Genomic DNA, 20097 nt, shown 5'->3' with positions numbered 1-20097 from the left:
GTTCAAGTTTTATTTAATAAATAAATAAAATTGGAGTATCTGCCATTAAGCAAGAATAATTTCTATTATAATGTGTAAAAACCCTGCCACAGTAAAGTGCTGTCCTACTTTATTTTTATTTATTAAAATGTACCGATTTAACACTTAAATGTTAAATTTAAATAAGACAACCAGTCACCAAATCAAAAGTCAAGAGATGGATTATACCCATGCAGTATATCATAAACTGGAAACAAACTATTCAGTACCTTATATGTGAGGAGGAGATAATTTACATCCATTCAGGATTTCACCAGGAACAAGTGCAATTTAAAGAGTATTTAAGTGATATGCTGATATACTTTTTTTTGTATACAGGATACTGAATTCCAGAAAGAATAAAGTCTGTTTAGTACCTTAGAAGATACCCTGGTAGGTTAAGGCATTACAGCAGACTAGCCTTGATTAAATAATGATATGCTTCAAGTTTTCCATCAACAGACAGGCAGAGTAATCGTCTTATCAATGCAAAGTTAAGCTTTAGGAAGAAAGGTACCCCTGTGATATTCCTAACACACACTTGAAATAAAAGTACACGAAAGTATAACTAACCCAAACTCACAGAAGTTTCCAACTTCTGCCAAAAGAGCATTCAAAGATTTGTGAAGTCAAAATTTGTGAGCCTATGAGAATAACCTTAATAGCGTAATATAAGACAGACTTTACTTATATATGAAGCTTCAGCATCCAATTTGGTCTTAAAACAGTTCTGAATTTCACCACCCTAGAAATGAAACCCAAATCCATGATGGCGAATAATCTGACCAAGAGGTAACATGCAATATCTGAAATGTAAAAGTTATAGTATAGAATTACGTAAAATAATTTTAACCAAACAAGTAATAAAGTAATTATTCATTTGTCTTTTGCCATATGCAAATGTCAGGCAATAAGTCATTAAGCTGCAAAGTATCTTAATAAATGTTTTGAGCCTTCTCTACTGGAACAACTGAACAGTGAGGACCTCAGTCTCCTGTGGTACAGCTTCTTTTCCATTTAATATCTGCTGAGCCAAACTGAACCAAACCGTGAAGATGTCTGAATTTAGTATGTGGATCAGGTAATAGATTTTTTTGGATATATGCTTACAAAAAAAAACAGTTAACGCTTGCAGTGATTTGGCTGACAGAAAAAAAATTAAAAACTGACTCCAGTTTCCCATGAGCTTACATTATGCTGGCATAATGTAAATATTGTATTACCAATGACTGATTTATGGTAAAAATTCTGCCAATTCTTTAAAACATACTGGAAGCAAGACAACTTTATGGTGAAAAAAAATGTGGAAACTGAAACTGATTTTAATTATAATTTCATGTTTTGTGAAAGCACTTTTGCCACAGAAAGGCAATTACCCGTGTATACACTTAATAATAATAATAGTGTCTTGCAATCCTTTCAAAGTATTCTTAATTTAAAATACTGAATATATTTTAAGATGTATTTCTTGAGCACTTACGTGAACATTACAGTGTTGTAAACTTATGAGAAACTTTTCAGAAATAAAAGTCCTTAATCAAAATTAGTCTAAGCACAGCAGATATCAGAAATGGTTCAAATAACCTCAAATGCTCTTCAATTTTCACAGAATAATCGGTCAAAAAATGTTCGCAAACACACAAAAACTTGTGAACATTAATTATCCTTTTCGTTTAAATAATTAGACTGCATTTTGTATTATCTTTAAAGCAAAAAACTATTTTTGTTTTTCATCATTCATTTTAAGTTGTCCGCAAAGTACAAATGTATATTGATTTTTACACAGCATTTAAAGCTTTAAATCCAGATATAGCACCAACGTACAACAGTTTTTGCCTCAGATATAGGTGGTTTTAACAGCTGTCCCATTAGCAATATTTGGATAAATGACTGTTGGATTTTCTTTTAGGTTATCCATTTTAGCTGAGACATCTGTCAGAATCTGAAAACTAATCTTCCAGAACAGTTTTAGAACTGACAGATTTTGAATGAACGGTAGCCATACTTCTTGTTCCAAGTGCGAAATTATTATAAATATAATTATACAATTATGCCTTTGATATTTAATAGCTCATGTCCCCAAAAATGTGTACAATTTTAACATGGCTAGCGTTGGTAAAACTCATACATCACTGCACATGGGATATAATAATTCAAATCATAAATTATATATTTGTTTTAACAAACATCAGCCTGCCCCTAAATATTAGTTTACTTCTTTCATTGCATGTTGTTACACTTTCCATAAGAATTATTTGTTTAGTACCAGTATTGTGCCATCTCTCCTCCAGAACACTGTATTAAAGTCTCAGTCTCTGGCTCCCTCTATTGCCCATGCTCAGACTACCACTGCACCAATTTTTTTATCCAATGTATTTGTTGCCCACACTCCACATTAATCCTTCACAGCAGCCAAGTGAGAGATAGGTTACCCTTCAAATCACATTTTCCAGCCCCTTTAATTGACATCCCATTTTGTGAAATTACAAAAAGCATAAACACACTTTTCATACAGATGTTTAATCAAAATGTCAGTGCTTAAACTTACAGATGAAAGAAATTAAAGGTCAGAAAAAAACTGCAAGAAAAATCAATAACTAAAATAATGACTGCAGAGGTGTTTACCCCGTTTGCTACAGCAAACCTACATTTATCTCTGAAGCACAAAATTACACTGATAAGTCAAAAGAGGGAATGGTTATGATTTTTCTTAGAATTTTTGTTGATTTTTCCCTATACCCTTCTCCTTATATAAATATTTTAAAAACCTTATCAAATCATCACACAGATGGATGCACTTATTCTGAAATCATGAGGACCACGTTTATTGCACGCACAAGGAGGACATTAAATGTGACTCGTCAGTACAAATTTAGGTTTAACATGGCAAAAGGGGTGAAAACTTATCTGATCAACATTTCAGTTTTTCAATTTGGCAACAAAATGGGACTTCAAAGAAAAAGGGTGAATACTTTTGCAAAGCACTGCATATAGTTTGAAATTAGTTAGACTGTGAAAGTACACAGTACAGCCTACTAAAAAACAATTATATTCGTAATTCTACATCTGTTCTTTATCTTTTCCCGTTTACAACCATTTTTTGTGCAATATATGCCAGGGACCCGTGCAATACATTTATATTTATATATATATTTACATCTATATTTATAATCATATGTGCAATATGATTTTTCTGCGTACTGTTCTGTTCTAGTTTGTTCTTTGTGTGTTTTGGACTGTAAGTCTTTTAGTGCACCCCTCACTGTACTGATTGTATTGCAGTATTATTATTTTTGTATCATTCGTTACACTGTGGCTGTGTTGTCTGTGTTAAGCTTCTGTTGCACTGCAATTTCCCTCACGGGATCAATAAAATATCTATCTGTACATACACAGTTCTGTACAAACAAAAAAAGGTCTAATAAAAAGGTATGGAAAAAGAAGTATAACATGATGGATAGTGCTCTGGACTCATAACTTTGGCCTTTAATGTTGATTACTCCAAAAAACAAAATCTGTATAAATCGGCACAAATAAGTCAACTGACACAAACTATTAATAGTTTATCTTTCCTTTGTAATTTAATCAATATATATGCATTTCCTGAAACATTGTTCAACAACACAAAACTTCCCAAATCATAGAATTAATCCAAAACTATCATTAGCACCTCAACATAAAATAACCCTTTCTTTAAATTTGATATTCAGCATATCCACAACACTGTCTTAACACAATAATAGATCAGCGATTACTCCTGTGTTGACAGCCATATCTCAAGAGACAAACTGAATAAGGGTTAAAACTGGTATTAGTTTTAACCAGACAACATTTCCTCATCATTTTATAATAGTCATTTGATAAAATATTGGAGTCTAGGTTTGACAAGATTTATGTTTAGGTTTTAAATGGTCATTTGGAAAATCAAGTATTTTGATACACATATGTCATTCTATGTTTACGTAGGGGTCATATACTTTATTTTGGAAGGAAGTTTATTCTGCTGGGCCTTTGAAACCCAAACCAAAACAAAGCTGTGGGATGGTTTATCTCACAGACTGAATTTAAGCCTATATGAAAACTCTACATAAAGCAAGTCCAACTAGTCTTTGAATCTTCTTCTTCTTCTTTTTCACAGCCTTAGTCCCAGACTGTCCTGGGGTCAGCTGCTTTGGTTGCTCTTCTCCATTTGTCTCTGTCGAGCACATCTTCCTCACTCACTTCACATACCTCCATATCTTTTCTCACACAATCTATCCATCTCTTTCTAGGCCTGCCTCTTCCTCTGTTACCTTCCACCTCAAATTCCATTACCCTCTTTGTTACTTCCTCAACGTCCCTCCTCATGATATGTCCATACCACCGTAACCTAACCTCTCGCATCTTCTCAACCACATCCACCACCCTACATCGTCTACGGATTTCTTCATTTCTGATCTTATCCTTCATTGAAATCTGCAGAATCCAACTAGTCTTTGAATATCAAATATAAAACATCTTAAGTCCTAATAGTCTTACCATCCAAAAGACAGTCGAAATGAAGACACTGCAGGTATTCACGCTCTCTCATGAAGCCATTCAAAGGGGTAGCCCAGCCTTCTGCCAGAACCTGAACCCACTGCATGTCAACCTATTAGAAACGTTAGAAATACAGGTCAGTCATCTTAACTGAGAGCTGGACTTTTCATACAAAAATTGATTTCACATTTAATGAAAACAAAATACAGCCAAATTCAGAAATCGCTTAAGTACTTCCGTCATACCAGCTCTCAGCTTATAAAGTTCTTTCCGAATATCTCGGCAAGATTTCATAAATTCTGTTTTGCTGGTATAGCCCATATAGTTTTCTAACTAGGTGCTTGCATTAGTTTCCAGCTGAATGACAAATATTTTAAAACCATATCTGGCTGCAGATGTGTTGTTTTCAGCATTATTAAAGTTCAGAAGTATTGAAATTGGTTAAAAAAAAGCTTTTGAAATGATAGGATATGCTTCATCTACCATATATTATATACAGTTGGAATGCAGAACAATTTAAAAGATGAAAAAATGCATCACAGACAGACACTGCTATACTGAGCTTTTTAACTCATTCAGCAGCAAAGGGTAATTATTAAAAGGAAGGTCAGGATAGCAAAGCACTATTTAAAATTCTGGCAATACTGCTTATTTCTTATTATACAGTAAAAGAAAACTGATTCATACATTAACTCTCAAATTGATTCATACATTAACTCTCTCACATTTACAAGAAAAGCAAAATCGGGATATCGATTACCGGCACTCATTACATAATGAATGGTGGGATGGGCTCTCTGAGTAATTGAATATATAAAATGAAATGTCACAAAGCATGTTTTCTTTGTTTCTCTAGCACAAAATGATAAATTAATCATAATCAGACAGAAAACCTTTATAATAATATACACACAAATAAAACAAGTTTAGCAGACAAATAAAAGCCTGGTGGATACCACAAAGAGGAAAAACGTATTTCCACAATTAAGACAAGTCCCTTGTGTAAGGTCACAAGTCAAATTACCTGCAAGTTCTGTATTCCAAGTCTATAAGAAGGAAACTCTCTTATAGAACAAATGGCTTGTAGTCTCATTCCTGTCCTCTTCTACCATGATATAGCATGCTCTTTTTTTCCTGTCGTCTCTTTTGATCCAGATTTCTTACTCAATATCCTTGACCCCAGCAACAGTCATTAGAGCTCATCTCAGGAGTACTGCCATTCTGCCTCATTCAAAGCAAAGGCATCAGCAAAGATATATTCTACATGAAGGTTTTTATCGCACAGCTAGTGGTACTGTTAAATCAAGGGTGTGCATTCCCAGTTCTTGAGAGTTACACATCCTTCTGGTTTACTTTCCAACTGACCTCTATTTACTTAGATTATTTCTTACTAGATTAATTAGCCAAGATTTACACAGATCATTCTTTGTCATTAACTATAACTAAAGAGTCCTGTAAAACCAAGGACAGTTGCTGCTAGCAGCTTCTGCCTGGTCTGTATGCGCATCTCTCTTGGAGAGCTGTACGAGAACAAATGAAATGTCCAGGAAAAAAAAACAGCTAAACTACTGTAACTGCACCACCAAGCAAGATTTTTGAAAAGTTTTGAACATGAAGCAGCAACTACAAGACACCTCACCTTGTTTATCTCGACTGCTGGCAGAGTTTCTGCATCAGCCTTGGCCAAGTCCAGTTTATTCTCTGGCACATACAGCTCCTTAACGTCATAGGATGCATCCACGGGAACTATATCCTGTGCAGAAACAAACAAAAAAAGAAATGACAAACTGCATTTTAGCAATATCAAATAATAAAGTGTTAGCATTATAGAATATGAAAATAATGCTTAATATACTGTAATAGTCAACAGAATAGTTATTTAGAGCTCTGAAATTAACAGTTTTACACTGATACTATACTCGTATTGATTACTGTATTTAAACTATGAGAAAACTGCAATGCTGATTAATATTTAACATACTATGGAAAATCCTAAATTCCAAATCATGACAAAATAGGAGGAAATGTAACTGGAAATTGCTGCTCTATAATAATACATGAATTATTAAGAAATTATTATTTTTAACACAAATGCACTAAAGTTTACAGAAGGTTGTGTGCAAACAAATGGATTTTACAGAAAACATGACCTTTCCGCACACAGACAAGTAAAAACATTTTTTTCATGTGTATGATAGGCAGCAAAACTGAAATGGTTGCGTTCTTACTCAGTATGTCAGATCACCTACAAAAAACTACTGATCTAGTCTTTTAAAACAATCAAAACAGAGTGAGAGAAACAAATTGAAGAGAACCTTTAGGGAACTGTGATCACAATAAGGTACAATGTAAAGTTTAAGAGAAGTATAATGGAACAGGATATGGAATCGGTAGAGAAAGTATAGCAACATTTTTAAAGAGATTTCTGCCTGATGTACAGTTTTGCACCACAAAAGACAAATTCCAGATTTCTTCCAGGGAGCATTTTAACTTTTTAAGACTCATAACTATAACTTTTGTCTTTCTGTTACACAGGGAATGTTTTGTTGACATTTTTCATGTGACTACTTGCTCAATCTAATGAATAAAACCTCAAATAATTAATGAACAGTATAAATATAGCAATTTCTTTGAACTTTTTTTCTGCAATCAAAAAAAGCGCAAGCTCAATGCTGCACTGAAATTAAATTAACAAACACAAGTCAGGGCTAGGTGGCTGCAGTCATGCACTAGTGTTATATCAACTAAATGAAAAGCAATCAATTCTTCTCATTCACACTATTTTGACATTACTGTTTAGATGTGTTAATGTTTGTGTGGGAATGCTGTCCCTGAGCCACAGACTGTAGCCCTGAGCCAACATGTCACGAGATTATGCATGTGTGTTTAGGTGGTCTGTCCCTATTGACTTGCAGAACCCTTCCGGGGTTGTCGGATGTACCAGGATCCCCTTTCGGAGAAGCTGACTCAGTCCAAAAACATCAAAGAGGTATCAGTCATCAAAACACTTTCAGTTCGTCCTCTCCTGTGGAACAACTCTACAGTCATCTACTCCACTAAAAGAGCCTGTCACACTCCTCTTCATTCTCCATTTCTCTTCCTTGCAAAACAAGCCTTTTTTATTCCCTTGAATCCCTGGCACACTCAACTGGGCGCTCCCATCCATGGCCAGTGTTCCCTTCAGTGGAAGATGCAAGTTCCCTGTCTCATCAGAGATCTACTCGCACGCCATACCCGGCTCAACCACTAGTTAAGCTCTGTAGAGACTAAATAGAATTCAGGAATACATACTATATATATATAACACTTTGCGTTTTGTGAGGATATATTTCAAGGACAGGTATATATCTTTATAGTGCTACACAGTACCCTTAAAAAGCATTATATTTAACTACTTTATATATCCATTATAAAAAGCATTATGTTAACTATGAACTATGGAGTCAAATTACCCTTTCTTGCAGGAGGTCGATTACTTGCTGTATGCACTCATTAACACTGCAGGAGTCTGTCTTCAAGACCAGCTCTGGGGCTTCTGGTTTCTCATACTCAGAGTCAATTCCAGTGAAGCCTGAAAAAAGGAGAAGGGAACAGAATATAAAACACCACTTCCTACATTAATGGATTGTTGATATTGGCAGAGTCAAGGCCTACCTTTTGAAAAAAAAATGTTTTTTCCATAATTACTGATTGGAAACCAAGAATGGAATGTCAAAGCCAGGTTCAAAGAAAATCACTTCTTGCTTCTTAGTCATTTCAGTTACACCACACGTTTACATTGGACCACTCCACCTCCCTCACTATCACATAATACAAGGTAAAGATGAAAACAACATGAAATGCACATTGGCCATGGGATAGAAGGCAACTTCAAAAAGTTAAAATTGTTAAAAGACTGGATTTAAGATTGTCTTCTAAGTCGGGAAACGATTCTAAATAGTTGAATTTGTCATTGTTTCAGATCTTCTAAGCCACTGCAAAACTGTGGCCTTCAAAGACAATCATGAACAGGTGAGTCTGAGTAAGCTGAAGGAATTGAATAGAGCACACTCAAATGCACTTGAACCCACGTAGTAAAACATCTGGCATTTTATTACGAGTAAACACTCGGAGTGCGTCCCAGATGTTTAATGCCTCAGTCTTCACACCTAGTGGGAACCTCTTCCTGCAAAGATGATAACGTGACCGCAGCACATTCCTGTACTGTTGTTGTAATCGTTAACACTCGTAAAAAATACCGATACACAGATGTTTATTTTCTAAGTACAGCACTCAAGAATATGCTTAAGTTGAGAATGCCAAAACTTGGTCAGCTATGTGTGCTTTTATTTTCTTTGCTTTGTTAAGAGCAGATGTTTAATTGCAACGTTTGCCACATAGTCCCAATATGCCGCAAAGCTTCATGGGATAAATGCACCAAATTATTTAATGGCAGCTTTTTAAAAAGGCAGTCTGAGTTGTACAGAACTAAGTAGTACTCCCAGAAAGCAAAGAATCTGTGAATCCCGGACCATACACTAATTGACTGCAATTAACTGTCAGTTATCACAAATTCAGAGTATCACCAGGAGCTCACAGGTCAGAGAACACAATAGTAATCAGCAGATTATAAAGGGGAACTGCAATGTTATTTTTATACATCGGGGTTAGAAAGAATCAGCAATGATGAGTGCAAACTACAGAAAAGTAAAACCTCCAATTTATACCACAAAAGGTCACGTATGCGGAGTGCCATATTCTGTGATTCAGAATGAGGAAACAAAACCTCTGGTGACGTGAAGTGGTCCTATTATATTGTACAAGCAGACTTGTGAAAACTTCTCTTTTAATCCAACAGAAATATTGCTCTTGACTTCAGGATGGTTTTGCCAATAAGTGGAACTCTGCATGCAGATCACATTACAATCTTTCTGTGGTGAAATATCTGCTGCACAACCTGTACTTAATTTGCTCATACAGCACATTACATTAGTCAATACAGTGACTAACGAGCAGGAAGGGCCACATTACGTCGCAATTAGTGGGAATTCTCGCTCTCGCCCGTGGGGAGACATGGCGTTGAGACAACATGGCGACTTACAGTACTTTCACAAAATTCACGATTTTGTGCTCAATTCAAAATGTGTGAATCTTTTCGATACTGTCCATGAATTTATTTTGTTACCAAAATGTAATAACCGGTTGGACAAATCTGTATTGCGGTTCACCCTTAAGCACTTTATTTCAGTTTTCAAAGCAGGGGTTTCAGGGAAGTATTGTAGAACTTCTAATACACAGAAGTTTTAGATACTTGATTTGAGATATTATGGATTTCACATAGCACAGGTGTAAAGAAAAAGGTTTGGGAAGATACTGCTCATGTTTTCTCTGTTTTGTCATCTGCATGATATAGGCCTACTGAACACACAATTTGCCTGTAAACCTGTTACCAAACACTCAATATATGGTCATGAACATGCAAAGCAAACAACCTGTCTTATGTGGTAACAAATACATAATTTAAATGATCTGACAATTCTTTGCTATATGATTATAGTCATATGAGCTACATTCTGTAATCTTTTTCTTTGCTAACCTTGCATACTTGAGTTCAGATAATATTGCTTAAACTCCTGATAGTAAAAGTTTCAAGCAGTCTTATATTCCACATCAATGCTAGGGGTGGGTTACTATGAATCACAAAATGCACTAGGCAGAAATATCAGTTTTCTATTGTCACTTACTCAAAAGACTAACTGAAGTGATATATGTATCTCACTTTCAAGTTACAGATTTATGGTTTAACAAGTAGCAATAAAAAATAAACATTTACAGGTTTATGACAAAATGTAAACTGATACTCAGTTATATACAAGAGATCCAATTATAGATTAGATCATTATAGATAATTATAGACTGTTGTTTCATCTCACACCCATCTTAAATTCCAATTCTGCTTTCAGGCAGGACAGCCTGATCCTACTTTTAGAACTGAGAGAACTTTACATTGCCATTATCTGCTCCAAACACAGCAAAATAAAAGCATCATTATGCTTTGTATTAAGCAGAGGTGCTTGTACATGCTGTAGCCTACGTAACAGAGTAAAATTACTATTTCAATGAAAATTAAACTAAAGTTCCCACCTTTTTAAAGCAAATATTTCCTGTTTCTAGCACTTAAAAGACTGTGCTACAGCACTCTCTTCCTATAATCCATACAGAGAGAGATGATGGTTTCTTTGAACCACTCAAGCTGCTCAATTATTGCATGGAAAAAATTGGATCAGGGGTATCTGATCCCTCTTCTGCATACAAAACAACTTTTTATGAAGCAACACCAATAAGATAATAAAAATCTTATCTGATCTTGTAGAACAACTGGCTCCTGACTACTTTTGCCCCAGATAAATAGTCACCTCTGATTTCTCCAGCTCTGGCTCTTTTATAGAGTCCCTTCACATCTCTCTGCTCACACACATCTAGAGGAGCATCCACAAATACTTCAAAAAAAGGCAGGCCTGCAGCTTCGTGGATCTTTCTGGCATTGATACGGTCCTAAAAAACAAAATAACATATAATAATAATAATAATAATAATAATAATAATAATAATAATAAACTTTATTTTATATAGTGTCTTTAAAGGTGGCTTCTCAAAGCGCTTTACAGGATGACAACAACAATAAATAAGAAGAATACACAAGATAAAACACAATTACAATATATAGAGGAGACCGTGGATGGTGGTACTAAGAAAAGCAGGAGGGTGAAGAATGGAACCAGTTCAGTAAAGGCTTTTCTGAAGAAGAGGGTTTTGAGTCTGGATTTGAAGGAGTTTAGAGAAGGTGACTCTCCGATATCCTTGGGGAGAGAGTTCCAGAGCTTGGGTGCATAACAGGAGAAGGCCCTGTCATCCATACAATGTAGATGGGCTTGGGGGACAGTAAGGAGAGCAGAATTAGAAGAGCGAAGGTTGCGAGGTGGGAAGTAGGGCGATAATAGTTCAGACAGGTACTGAGGTGCAAAGCCATGCAGAGCCTTATAGGTGAGCATGAGGATTTTAAAGTCTACACGGAATTTGACCATATCAGGATGGAAACAACAGAAGAAAGGAACATGACACAGCTGCACCATAGGTAAAATACTCCCTTAGGTAGGTAACAGCAACAACTGATAAAGCACAAATTTGAATTTTCAACATGAGATCAAGAAGATACAAAATTGAAACATTTTTTAAATAATTAAATCACTATTTACTTTAAGTATTCAGCATGAAATAAGATTTTGTTTGTAATGCAATTTCTAAACATTCATTAATATATTATTTTTATAGGATTTACATGAGCATTTCCCAACTTTAAGGGTGCTAGGCAAAAACAATTATTTAAACATCTAATCAATTAAACTATGGCATTATACACTTCATGTAAGGTTTTCTCATTTAGTTTAAATTGCATTAGATGTAATAGAATTTTTACTTAAAACTTAATGAGGAACAGCCTGGATCTGAATTCAGGAGAAGTTGTGGTCAATTAACCATTTCTAAACTACAAATGTTTAATACAAATTTCTCTGTGAATCCTGCCGCTAGATAATTAAAATTTTTAGTCATCTTGAGCTGCATTAAATATTTAAAGCAAAAATATAAATCTGTTTCTTGTGTTGCTCCTTTTAAAATCAATACCAACCATTAATAACTGCTTAAGATTAGCAAAAGCTTAGCAAAAAATGGCTTTTAAAATGCTTTTGTGAGGTAGCTTTGGAAGAATAGCACCTCTTAAGGAGGACAATTCCAGACAAAAGAAACACCTGATGTAAATGGGATCGAGATTCCACATGCTAGAGAGGAAAAATTAGGTCTGTTCTGATTGCAACTAGCCACTGGATTAATGGAAAAGTGGATAAGATCAGGAAGAAGCAGCTCACAGCTTGCATCTAGACTCCAGCATTAAATGAAAGAGAGAGCTCAGGAAGGAGGTCCAAGAAGCAACAGGTTGAGCTGTACTACAGGCTTGTGGGACAAAGGCTACTTCAAGAAAATATATCAGGTTATACTGGGGGGCATCAATTGCTTATACTGGTTATACTGGGGGGCTGTGTCAGGTAGTCTGAGCCTGGATAGTGCTGATGGGAAGTATTAATACCTGGAGGAGTAGGACAGCTCATGTGGCAAGGTAGTAGTGTATCTGGCTAAGAAGAAATGTGTCTAGATAGCACAGCTGAATACTCCCAGGCTATCACACCAACAAGCAGGAGTGTGGTCTCACCAGCAGGCAGAAAGAGAGATTAACTAGCTGACTTCTACTATGGCAGGAGTGCAAGTGGTAATTATTGAAGAAAGAGCTGCGTCCCTGACCGAGCAGACCCTGCTACTACAGCTGAGCTGGAAAGACTGAATGCCTCTTGGGAAGAGCATATGCTTGGGGAGGAGCGATTATATTTCTGAAATGAAGATACCGTGTGACTGAGTAACACAGAGTCAATGGGGTACACCAATGATTTCCATTATACATTAGAGTCTGATTTGAGGGGAGAACAGAGATTAGTGAAGATCTGGAGGTAAGGAAAGCTATGAAAGGAAGAAACCCTTAGAGAAGAGCTACATGGAAGACCATGCAGCCGTCTCCAAGAGGGGAGAACCTGGAGGGGTTCCATCCACAAGACTGAACAACAGGCCACTAAAAATGTATTTTAAAAAACATCAAGGTGACGTTCTAGCAATGTTGTGATCCTCGTGGTTAATATGCATTTGTTGCCACACCTTTGTTTCATAATAGTATTTTTTTTTAATAATGCCTTTTAAAAGTAGCTTCACAAAGAGCTTTACAGTAAGAATGGCAAAAAAGAGTTAACAAGGAGAAGAGCTAAAGTTAGGACAACTAAAACAAGAATTTAGAATGCTGTAGAAGATATGAAACCCACATGACCTGATTTCTGACCCAAAAACTTGAAGTGCAGATTAAAGTGTCTTAACGACCTACTCACAAAATGATATGGAATAATCCATCGACAGCTCACAACAAATATTGTTTTCTGCTGGGGGGTTGGGGGATTGACAGAGGTGGAAAAGAATAGTTGTCATCATAACAAACTCAGTCCTTCAACTGTGCAAAGCAGATTTGTTGTTTTGTCCGATGCCGGGGTGCAAAGCACTTTCTGCAGATAAATGACTATGCCTGCACACACTCTTTAATTAAAGGTTTTTGAAATCTCACCCTGCTGTATGGAGAGATGAAGCTGGCGATGCACACGAGACCAGCGTCTGCAAACAACCTTGCTACCTCCGCGATCCGGCGGATATTCTCTTCTCGGTCCTCAGGGCTGAAGCCCAGGTTCTTGTTCAGGCCCTGGCGAATGTTGTCCCCGTCCAGAGTGTAACAGGGAATGCCGTGACACACCAAATACTCCTCCATGGCCATGCTCACCGTGGTCTTCCCTGCCCCCGAGAGACCTGCAACAAAGAAAGACATCAAGCTGAAAAAAATGTGCTTAAGAAACATTAAAAACACACACTGCGATTCGTTAAATCAACGGACATCTGTGGCCACTTTCACCCTGCCTTGGCTTAAAATTATTTTTTCATACTTTCACAGATGGGGAAAAAATGTTAATGTTCTTACTCATAAATTGGAAAAGTATTAATAATAATAAAAACCTATCATTACAAGTCGATATTTGTGTGTTCTAATTCTACAGGCAATTTCTTCAACACAGAAGGGGTTAATTAACATTGTGCTGTTGGTACCAAAATCTAACCAAAATTTTGGCTCAGTCAAAACAGGCAGCTTTTACTCTCCCTTCGGAAACCACGTTTAAACAGAGATCGGGGATTTCTCATCACCGAGAGAGAAGTTCCATGTAAACATTACACTGTGGAATGGTGTGATCTATCAATGGGCAAGCTTGGGGCTATCCCAGAAGGACACAGCAGATGGTAAGACTGCAACCATATGACTGCTCCCCGCAAGGACGGGCCACAGGTTCACTGCATGGCCACAGAGTAAGAGAAAAATTTGAATAGCGTAACTTCGAGAGATGAGAGGAAATAGGGCAGCCAACAAACTCTCGAGCAAATTCAACCCAAACAGATAAAGTCCATACTCAAAGGACCCAGGACCTAGAAGGCAGGAGGCAGCAGTGCTGAATACCACACCACCATGGCATCTGGGCAGGTATGAACCCATCGCGAATTTAGGAAAAGTTCAAATGGAATGTATTGATGCAAGTGAAACTCAAGAACATCAACTCCTTTAAGAGGGTTTCAAGTCACACTGCAAACACATTTTGTGTGCTCCGTGGCACAGAAAATAACCAAACTGAAAATTCACTTTTGAGAACAACCTAGAGATTTACTCAGGGCTCTGTTTTCAAAAGCCCAACAATTTATTTTGACCTAAATTGCTGGAGGAAGTGAACCACAAAATATGGTAAAAACAATTGAAAAAACAGAGGCATCAGGTCAATCACCAATTGCCAAGATAAGATACTACTTGCCATTTGACCAAATAGATATGTTAAATCTCAAGGTTCCCAAAAAGTTTGGATTTATAACATTCAATACCGTATTTAAAAAGTAATGGCTCAGGACTGATAATTGTTAATACAGCCTTCAATTCTGATTTAATGTAAGTAACTTTCCCAAGCATTACAAAAGGAACAATGGATTTATTCTAAATTTTGAATCTACAAATGACTAAAATGCGACTACTAATTATTAATCATATTACAGTTCCGAGACATGGGTGGAAGTCAGGACGCTACCTGTCAGCCATACTGTACAGCCACGGAACCCTCCTCTGGTGCCAACCACTTGACCACGCTTGTTTCTGCTGACATGGTGAGCTTGATACGTCACATTAGTAGCTCTCTGCATCCCCTGTAACAATTAAACAAATTAAATCACTTATTCACAGAACGCACACTAGACGCACACTTATTGTGTATTCGTAAGACTGGAAACAAAAAAGCATGATTAAAAAAACAGCATAACACCTCAAATAAAATGAAAGCATCCTACGCACCATTAACAAAATGAAATATGAATTGTAACTTTAGCTACGTATGCCCACTACAATTTCATCAATTCCTATCTAGTCTAAAAAAAATTATGTGTCACATACATTAAAGAGGGCAATAGTGTGATTTTGGCTATTTCTAAATCTGTTTAGATTTTCAGGGAAAATAGATCATGCGTTCTGTTTTCATCGGGATATTTATATATATATAATCAGAATAATTTAACTTCCAATAAAAATTAACACTTTTTATGGATGTGAAGTAAGACAAGAAGATGGAAAAAGAGGCAGGCAAGACCACAGTTCAAGTCATATAATATGAAAACATCTTTCTGATACAGATTCTTAGATGATAACATTTTCTGTTTGTAAGTAAAACATGTTTTACATGTTGTACTGAATGGGCAGAGTATGAAGAGATACTACTACTATGCGAATGCAAGATTTGCAAGAATGTAGGATCATTAAGTTATACCTAAGACTTTTGGTTGTTGTCTACTGGCTTATCTTTTAAATCACGTACATACTGCAAATATAAAGTACAATCTTAATTGTTCAGATTGCAGTTTCCATACAGTTCTGGTGACCTAGTTTTAATTGGTTGTTTAAAAAAAATTGGATGGAAGATTTACCATTTAGATAATGCTACAAATGTTTAGTATGCTATTCTAACAGGAAGTAACATTATGTTTTAAGAAAATCATTCAGATTTTATCTCAGCTTTGAGTGCCTTGCAAACACCCTGCATTTCTATGTACATGTGACTATGGCAATGTGCTATTTTGCAGTGAATAATGGAAGGACAAAACCATAGGGGAAAATGAAGCCGTATTCCTCTCACATATATATTTGACCATGTGCTGGAGGTCATGCTTAATATATGATCATCTTCAAGATGGTTTAGCAACTAACCATTTAATATTTGTTACAGTGAGGGACTTCTATATATCCTATATGCTATATTTAGAAGGCCAAATTTAGGTTCAAAACCATGTAAATATACTCAAATGAAAGCAAACGTTTTGGTTTGTTGCAATGATTATCACCCAACAAATGACATTAAAGAAAACACTTCTCCTTTCTGAATTTCCACACTTTATTATTAGCATTTTCCTTGAAAAGTAGCTACATTTTTTGTGAGGCATAGGTAAAGTTTTTTTTCTCTTCTGGAATGGAAACTCTTCTTGTGTAATGAAAGGACTTTGAGTAACTAACTTTATAAACTTGAAACAAATAAGAAAAAAAAGAGCCTACATATAAAAATAGATTTCAATATTTGCCTTCAATATACCCTTTTTCATTCCTTTAAAGAAAGGAGACGTCAATCACTACCATCTTTGCTTAATCACCAACTGTTTTAAAAAACAATTGGGAAGCTCTTCTTTTTTCTTCTATTTCACCACTTTTTCAAAGACATGTTAGCTAACACAAACTACACAAATCGCCTTTTAATCCAGTTAACTATTACTTTTAGCTGCTCTCTCTAGTTCTTGGAAAGTCTAAAAACAGTCTTCTGGTTTGCTTTCAGTGTTTTTCAATTTTTCTTCTTGTCTTTCCATCATAATACTTTTTCATCACCTTTTATTCTATCCCTGTACTGTGTTCCTCGTCTCACTAGACATCACATATAATGGTCAACAGCTAAGTTTTGACAACAATGTAATGTTCTGCTGTAATTTCCAGCCTCTGTTTATATTTTGCCATCTTAATTATTTTCTAATTTAGCTGATTCATATAGATTATTGATCCTCAAAGGCTGTCATCTTGCAGGCATTAAGTAAATCATTCAGCACAGATCTAGACCTTTGTAAATAGCTCCTAAATATTCAACTGATTGAACCAATTAAATAATTCCGAGCACAACCAAAACTAAAAACAGAGGACACTATGGCTCTGAGGACCAGGGTTGGGCGCATTTTATTAAAATAGTTACAGGGGGCCTACTAAGTGGCAAAGTGGTATGGTCCTTTACTCGAACACAGATTTCTCTCTTTGATCACAGGTTTGAGCCTGGGTCCCATCACTGACTGTGACCAAGAATCACAGATGAGAGCCAAGACAGGTAAAACACACATCTGGATGTTCCAAATTTGTTGGGTGAAAAGCGGTTCTGATTTTTTTAATTAAAAAAATTGGAAAGTGTAAGCTTAATTGAGAAGATGTGAAAATACATTTTTCCTACACTTAAATAAAATGTCACAGCTTTTTAAAGTTTGTTGAAGTGGGGCTTACATACAAAAATGTAAATGTCCTGTTTATAAGAACAGTATGAACAATGTAGTCTAATAATACATAAAGGATTTTTTAAGTTACCAGGATTTCTTTAAAGTTATTCCCCCAAAACATAATAGCAAAACAGTCAAAGATCCTCATATTTCTTCTGTAAGAACCATTTTCCCGTTATGGTTGATTTAGAATGTCTAATTTCTTTACCCCAAAATAATCTTTTAAATGTAATATCTTACTATTATAAAAAAGTTCCCTGCAAATTTAAATGATTCTAAATGATTCAGGTGTCAAATATGATGCAATTGTCCTTCCAAATAGTTATCTACAAAACCCATAAGGTACTTAATTACTTAATAAGAAGAAAACTTGTGTTACAGAGCAATTTGATCAATTTTGGGCTTCCACAGTAGCTGCTGTATATTTCAAATATGATGTTACAAGCCCATTTGCACACAGATATGTGAAAATATAGTTTTAAAGTCAACACAGAGTGTGAAACATTAACTATAATAAACAAAATACAGTATAAATACAGTGAGATTTACTGGTTCCTATAATGGGAAATATATCTCGAAGGCCTAGATTAGTCTGATGACTTATATGCAAAATACACCCATGCATAGATCGGTGAAGGGCATTGCTGATAAACTACGATAACTAGACTGAAATTTCAGCAGAAATTAACTGACAAGATGATCGGCGCTTTTAAATACAGATGATAAGCTTCCTTAACTTTACCAGTCCTAGAGGTGAAACAAGAGAAAATAAGAGCCGTCCAGATTGGTGTATTTGCTTGTGTAATTATCAAGCTTTGAGGTCACTTCTCCACGTAAAAGGAAATTTCCACTTGCAGTATCAGCATTAGAAAGGGAGATACGCTGATAAGTACGATAACTGATTTCATGTCATGGAGTAGCATGCGGTGAAAGGGATTTTAAAATTCAAAACATCCCTTTCGGATTTATAACGATTTATCACTGGCATATACTGATCACAATGTCATTTTAAAAAAGCACTCCGTTTATACCTTTCAGATTTAAGTTTTGTTATAAAAGATACGTGCGCTGACTGTAATTTGTAATCATTAACACAACTGCAATGTCCATCAAGACCCAATACCGACAATTTCGACGCCTTCTTAGTTACCAGGGTGTAATTATGATATCCATTCTTATAGTGTAAGAAGAAGCAGAATAATAGAATATTCTAAATTCTACTCTTCCCTCTTTGAATCACCCATACTTGCAGTTAACTTGGTTTAATACCGTCATCATTACTGGTATATTAACATTTTGCGATCCAGCGATCTGTTCAATTACAAGTTCTAGATGCTTAAGTTCCACCTCAAAACACCAGGAAAAAATCAGTTTCTGTAAGGATTAAAAAAATGCGTGTTGACGCTTGTTTGATCACTATTAGCTTAATTTCAATCAGAACTGATACGTCACGCTGTTGCGCTTTAATCAAAATAAGGGATGAAACGTAAAACAGTCCCTCAGGAACGGTATGGTATGATTTGCCTCGAAGGGGTCGTTTGAAAAAACGGGATACATTTTTATTCCTAACAAAATCAATTTCCTCTTCAAGTTTTACATTGAGGCGACTCGTTCCCTTTAGCCTGCATTCATCTATATTACACGTCAGAAGTTAACCTTCTCAGTGTTTCCACCTCGTCTACAAGCCTTGCTCATCGGGCTATAGTGGACTGGACCGGTACTGAAACACCTCCAAAAAACACCGGGGAAAAAAGGCATTCCCTTTTCATTTGCAGCTGCAGACACACCAACCCCCTCTTTTAATACACCGCTCGGCACTGGCCAAAAAAGACGAAAAACGTGAGACCATCTCCTGCCCAGTCTGAATCTCAGGCGGCGGCAGTCACAAAACTCACCCACTTCTCCGCCTCGTTGCTCAGTTTTGCTTTTTTGTGCGAACTCCCCGAAGTATCCATAGTACTCTCAGACAGACGGTCCTTTAATTTTAATTGCTGCGTACCTAAAGAAAGAACCCCCTTTTTCTAAGTATTTTTTTCCTTTACTACCCAGGTACCGGAGAACCTAAAAGAGGAACCAAAAAGACCCACCGGAACCAACTTCAGCACCGGACGTGACGTATGCACTACATTTGGTAAAGTATCTCCATGACAACCACCTCCAAGACGTGACAAAAAAAATATACAGCTTCGGATACACGTCAATGATCAGCACTTCAGTACCGCACTTTAATTATGTATTTGTAGGCTTAGTTTACTGTCCTATAAACATTTGTCATTTTTTACATCGAGCAATTTGTCATTTCCTCACAAAGACATTTATGACACAACTTCAGTGGAGTTCTGA

General features: G+C 36.1%; 1 protein-coding gene across 1 annotated transcript in view; it reads right to left on the bottom strand.

The window, feature by feature from the left end:
- Positions 1-19877, bottom strand: part of papss1 (3'-phosphoadenosine 5'-phosphosulfate synthase 1) — a 39080-nt gene extending 19203 nt beyond the window's left edge. Inside the window, exons 1-7 of the mRNA XM_069191419.1 lie at positions 19650-19877; positions 15276-15390; positions 13730-13965; positions 10932-11070; positions 7989-8107; positions 6176-6289; positions 4537-4648 (exon numbers count right to left, since the gene is read on the bottom strand). Coding sequence (XP_069047520.1) covers positions 4537-4648; positions 6176-6289; positions 7989-8107; positions 10932-11070; positions 13730-13965; positions 15276-15390; positions 19650-19709 — 895 coding nt within the window. The 5' untranslated portion in view covers positions 19710-19877. The remainder of the gene's footprint in view (positions 1-4536; positions 4649-6175; positions 6290-7988; positions 8108-10931; positions 11071-13729; positions 13966-15275; positions 15391-19649) is intronic.
- Positions 19878-20097: the final 220 nt, after the last annotated feature.

The sequence above is a fragment of the Lepisosteus oculatus genome, chromosome 1, assembly GCF_040954835.1.
Source record: "Lepisosteus oculatus isolate fLepOcu1 chromosome 1, fLepOcu1.hap2, whole genome shotgun sequence".
Classification (NCBI taxonomy): domain Eukaryota; kingdom Metazoa; phylum Chordata; class Actinopteri; order Semionotiformes; family Lepisosteidae; genus Lepisosteus; species Lepisosteus oculatus.
This window is presented reverse-complemented; position numbering and strand designations above follow the sequence as displayed.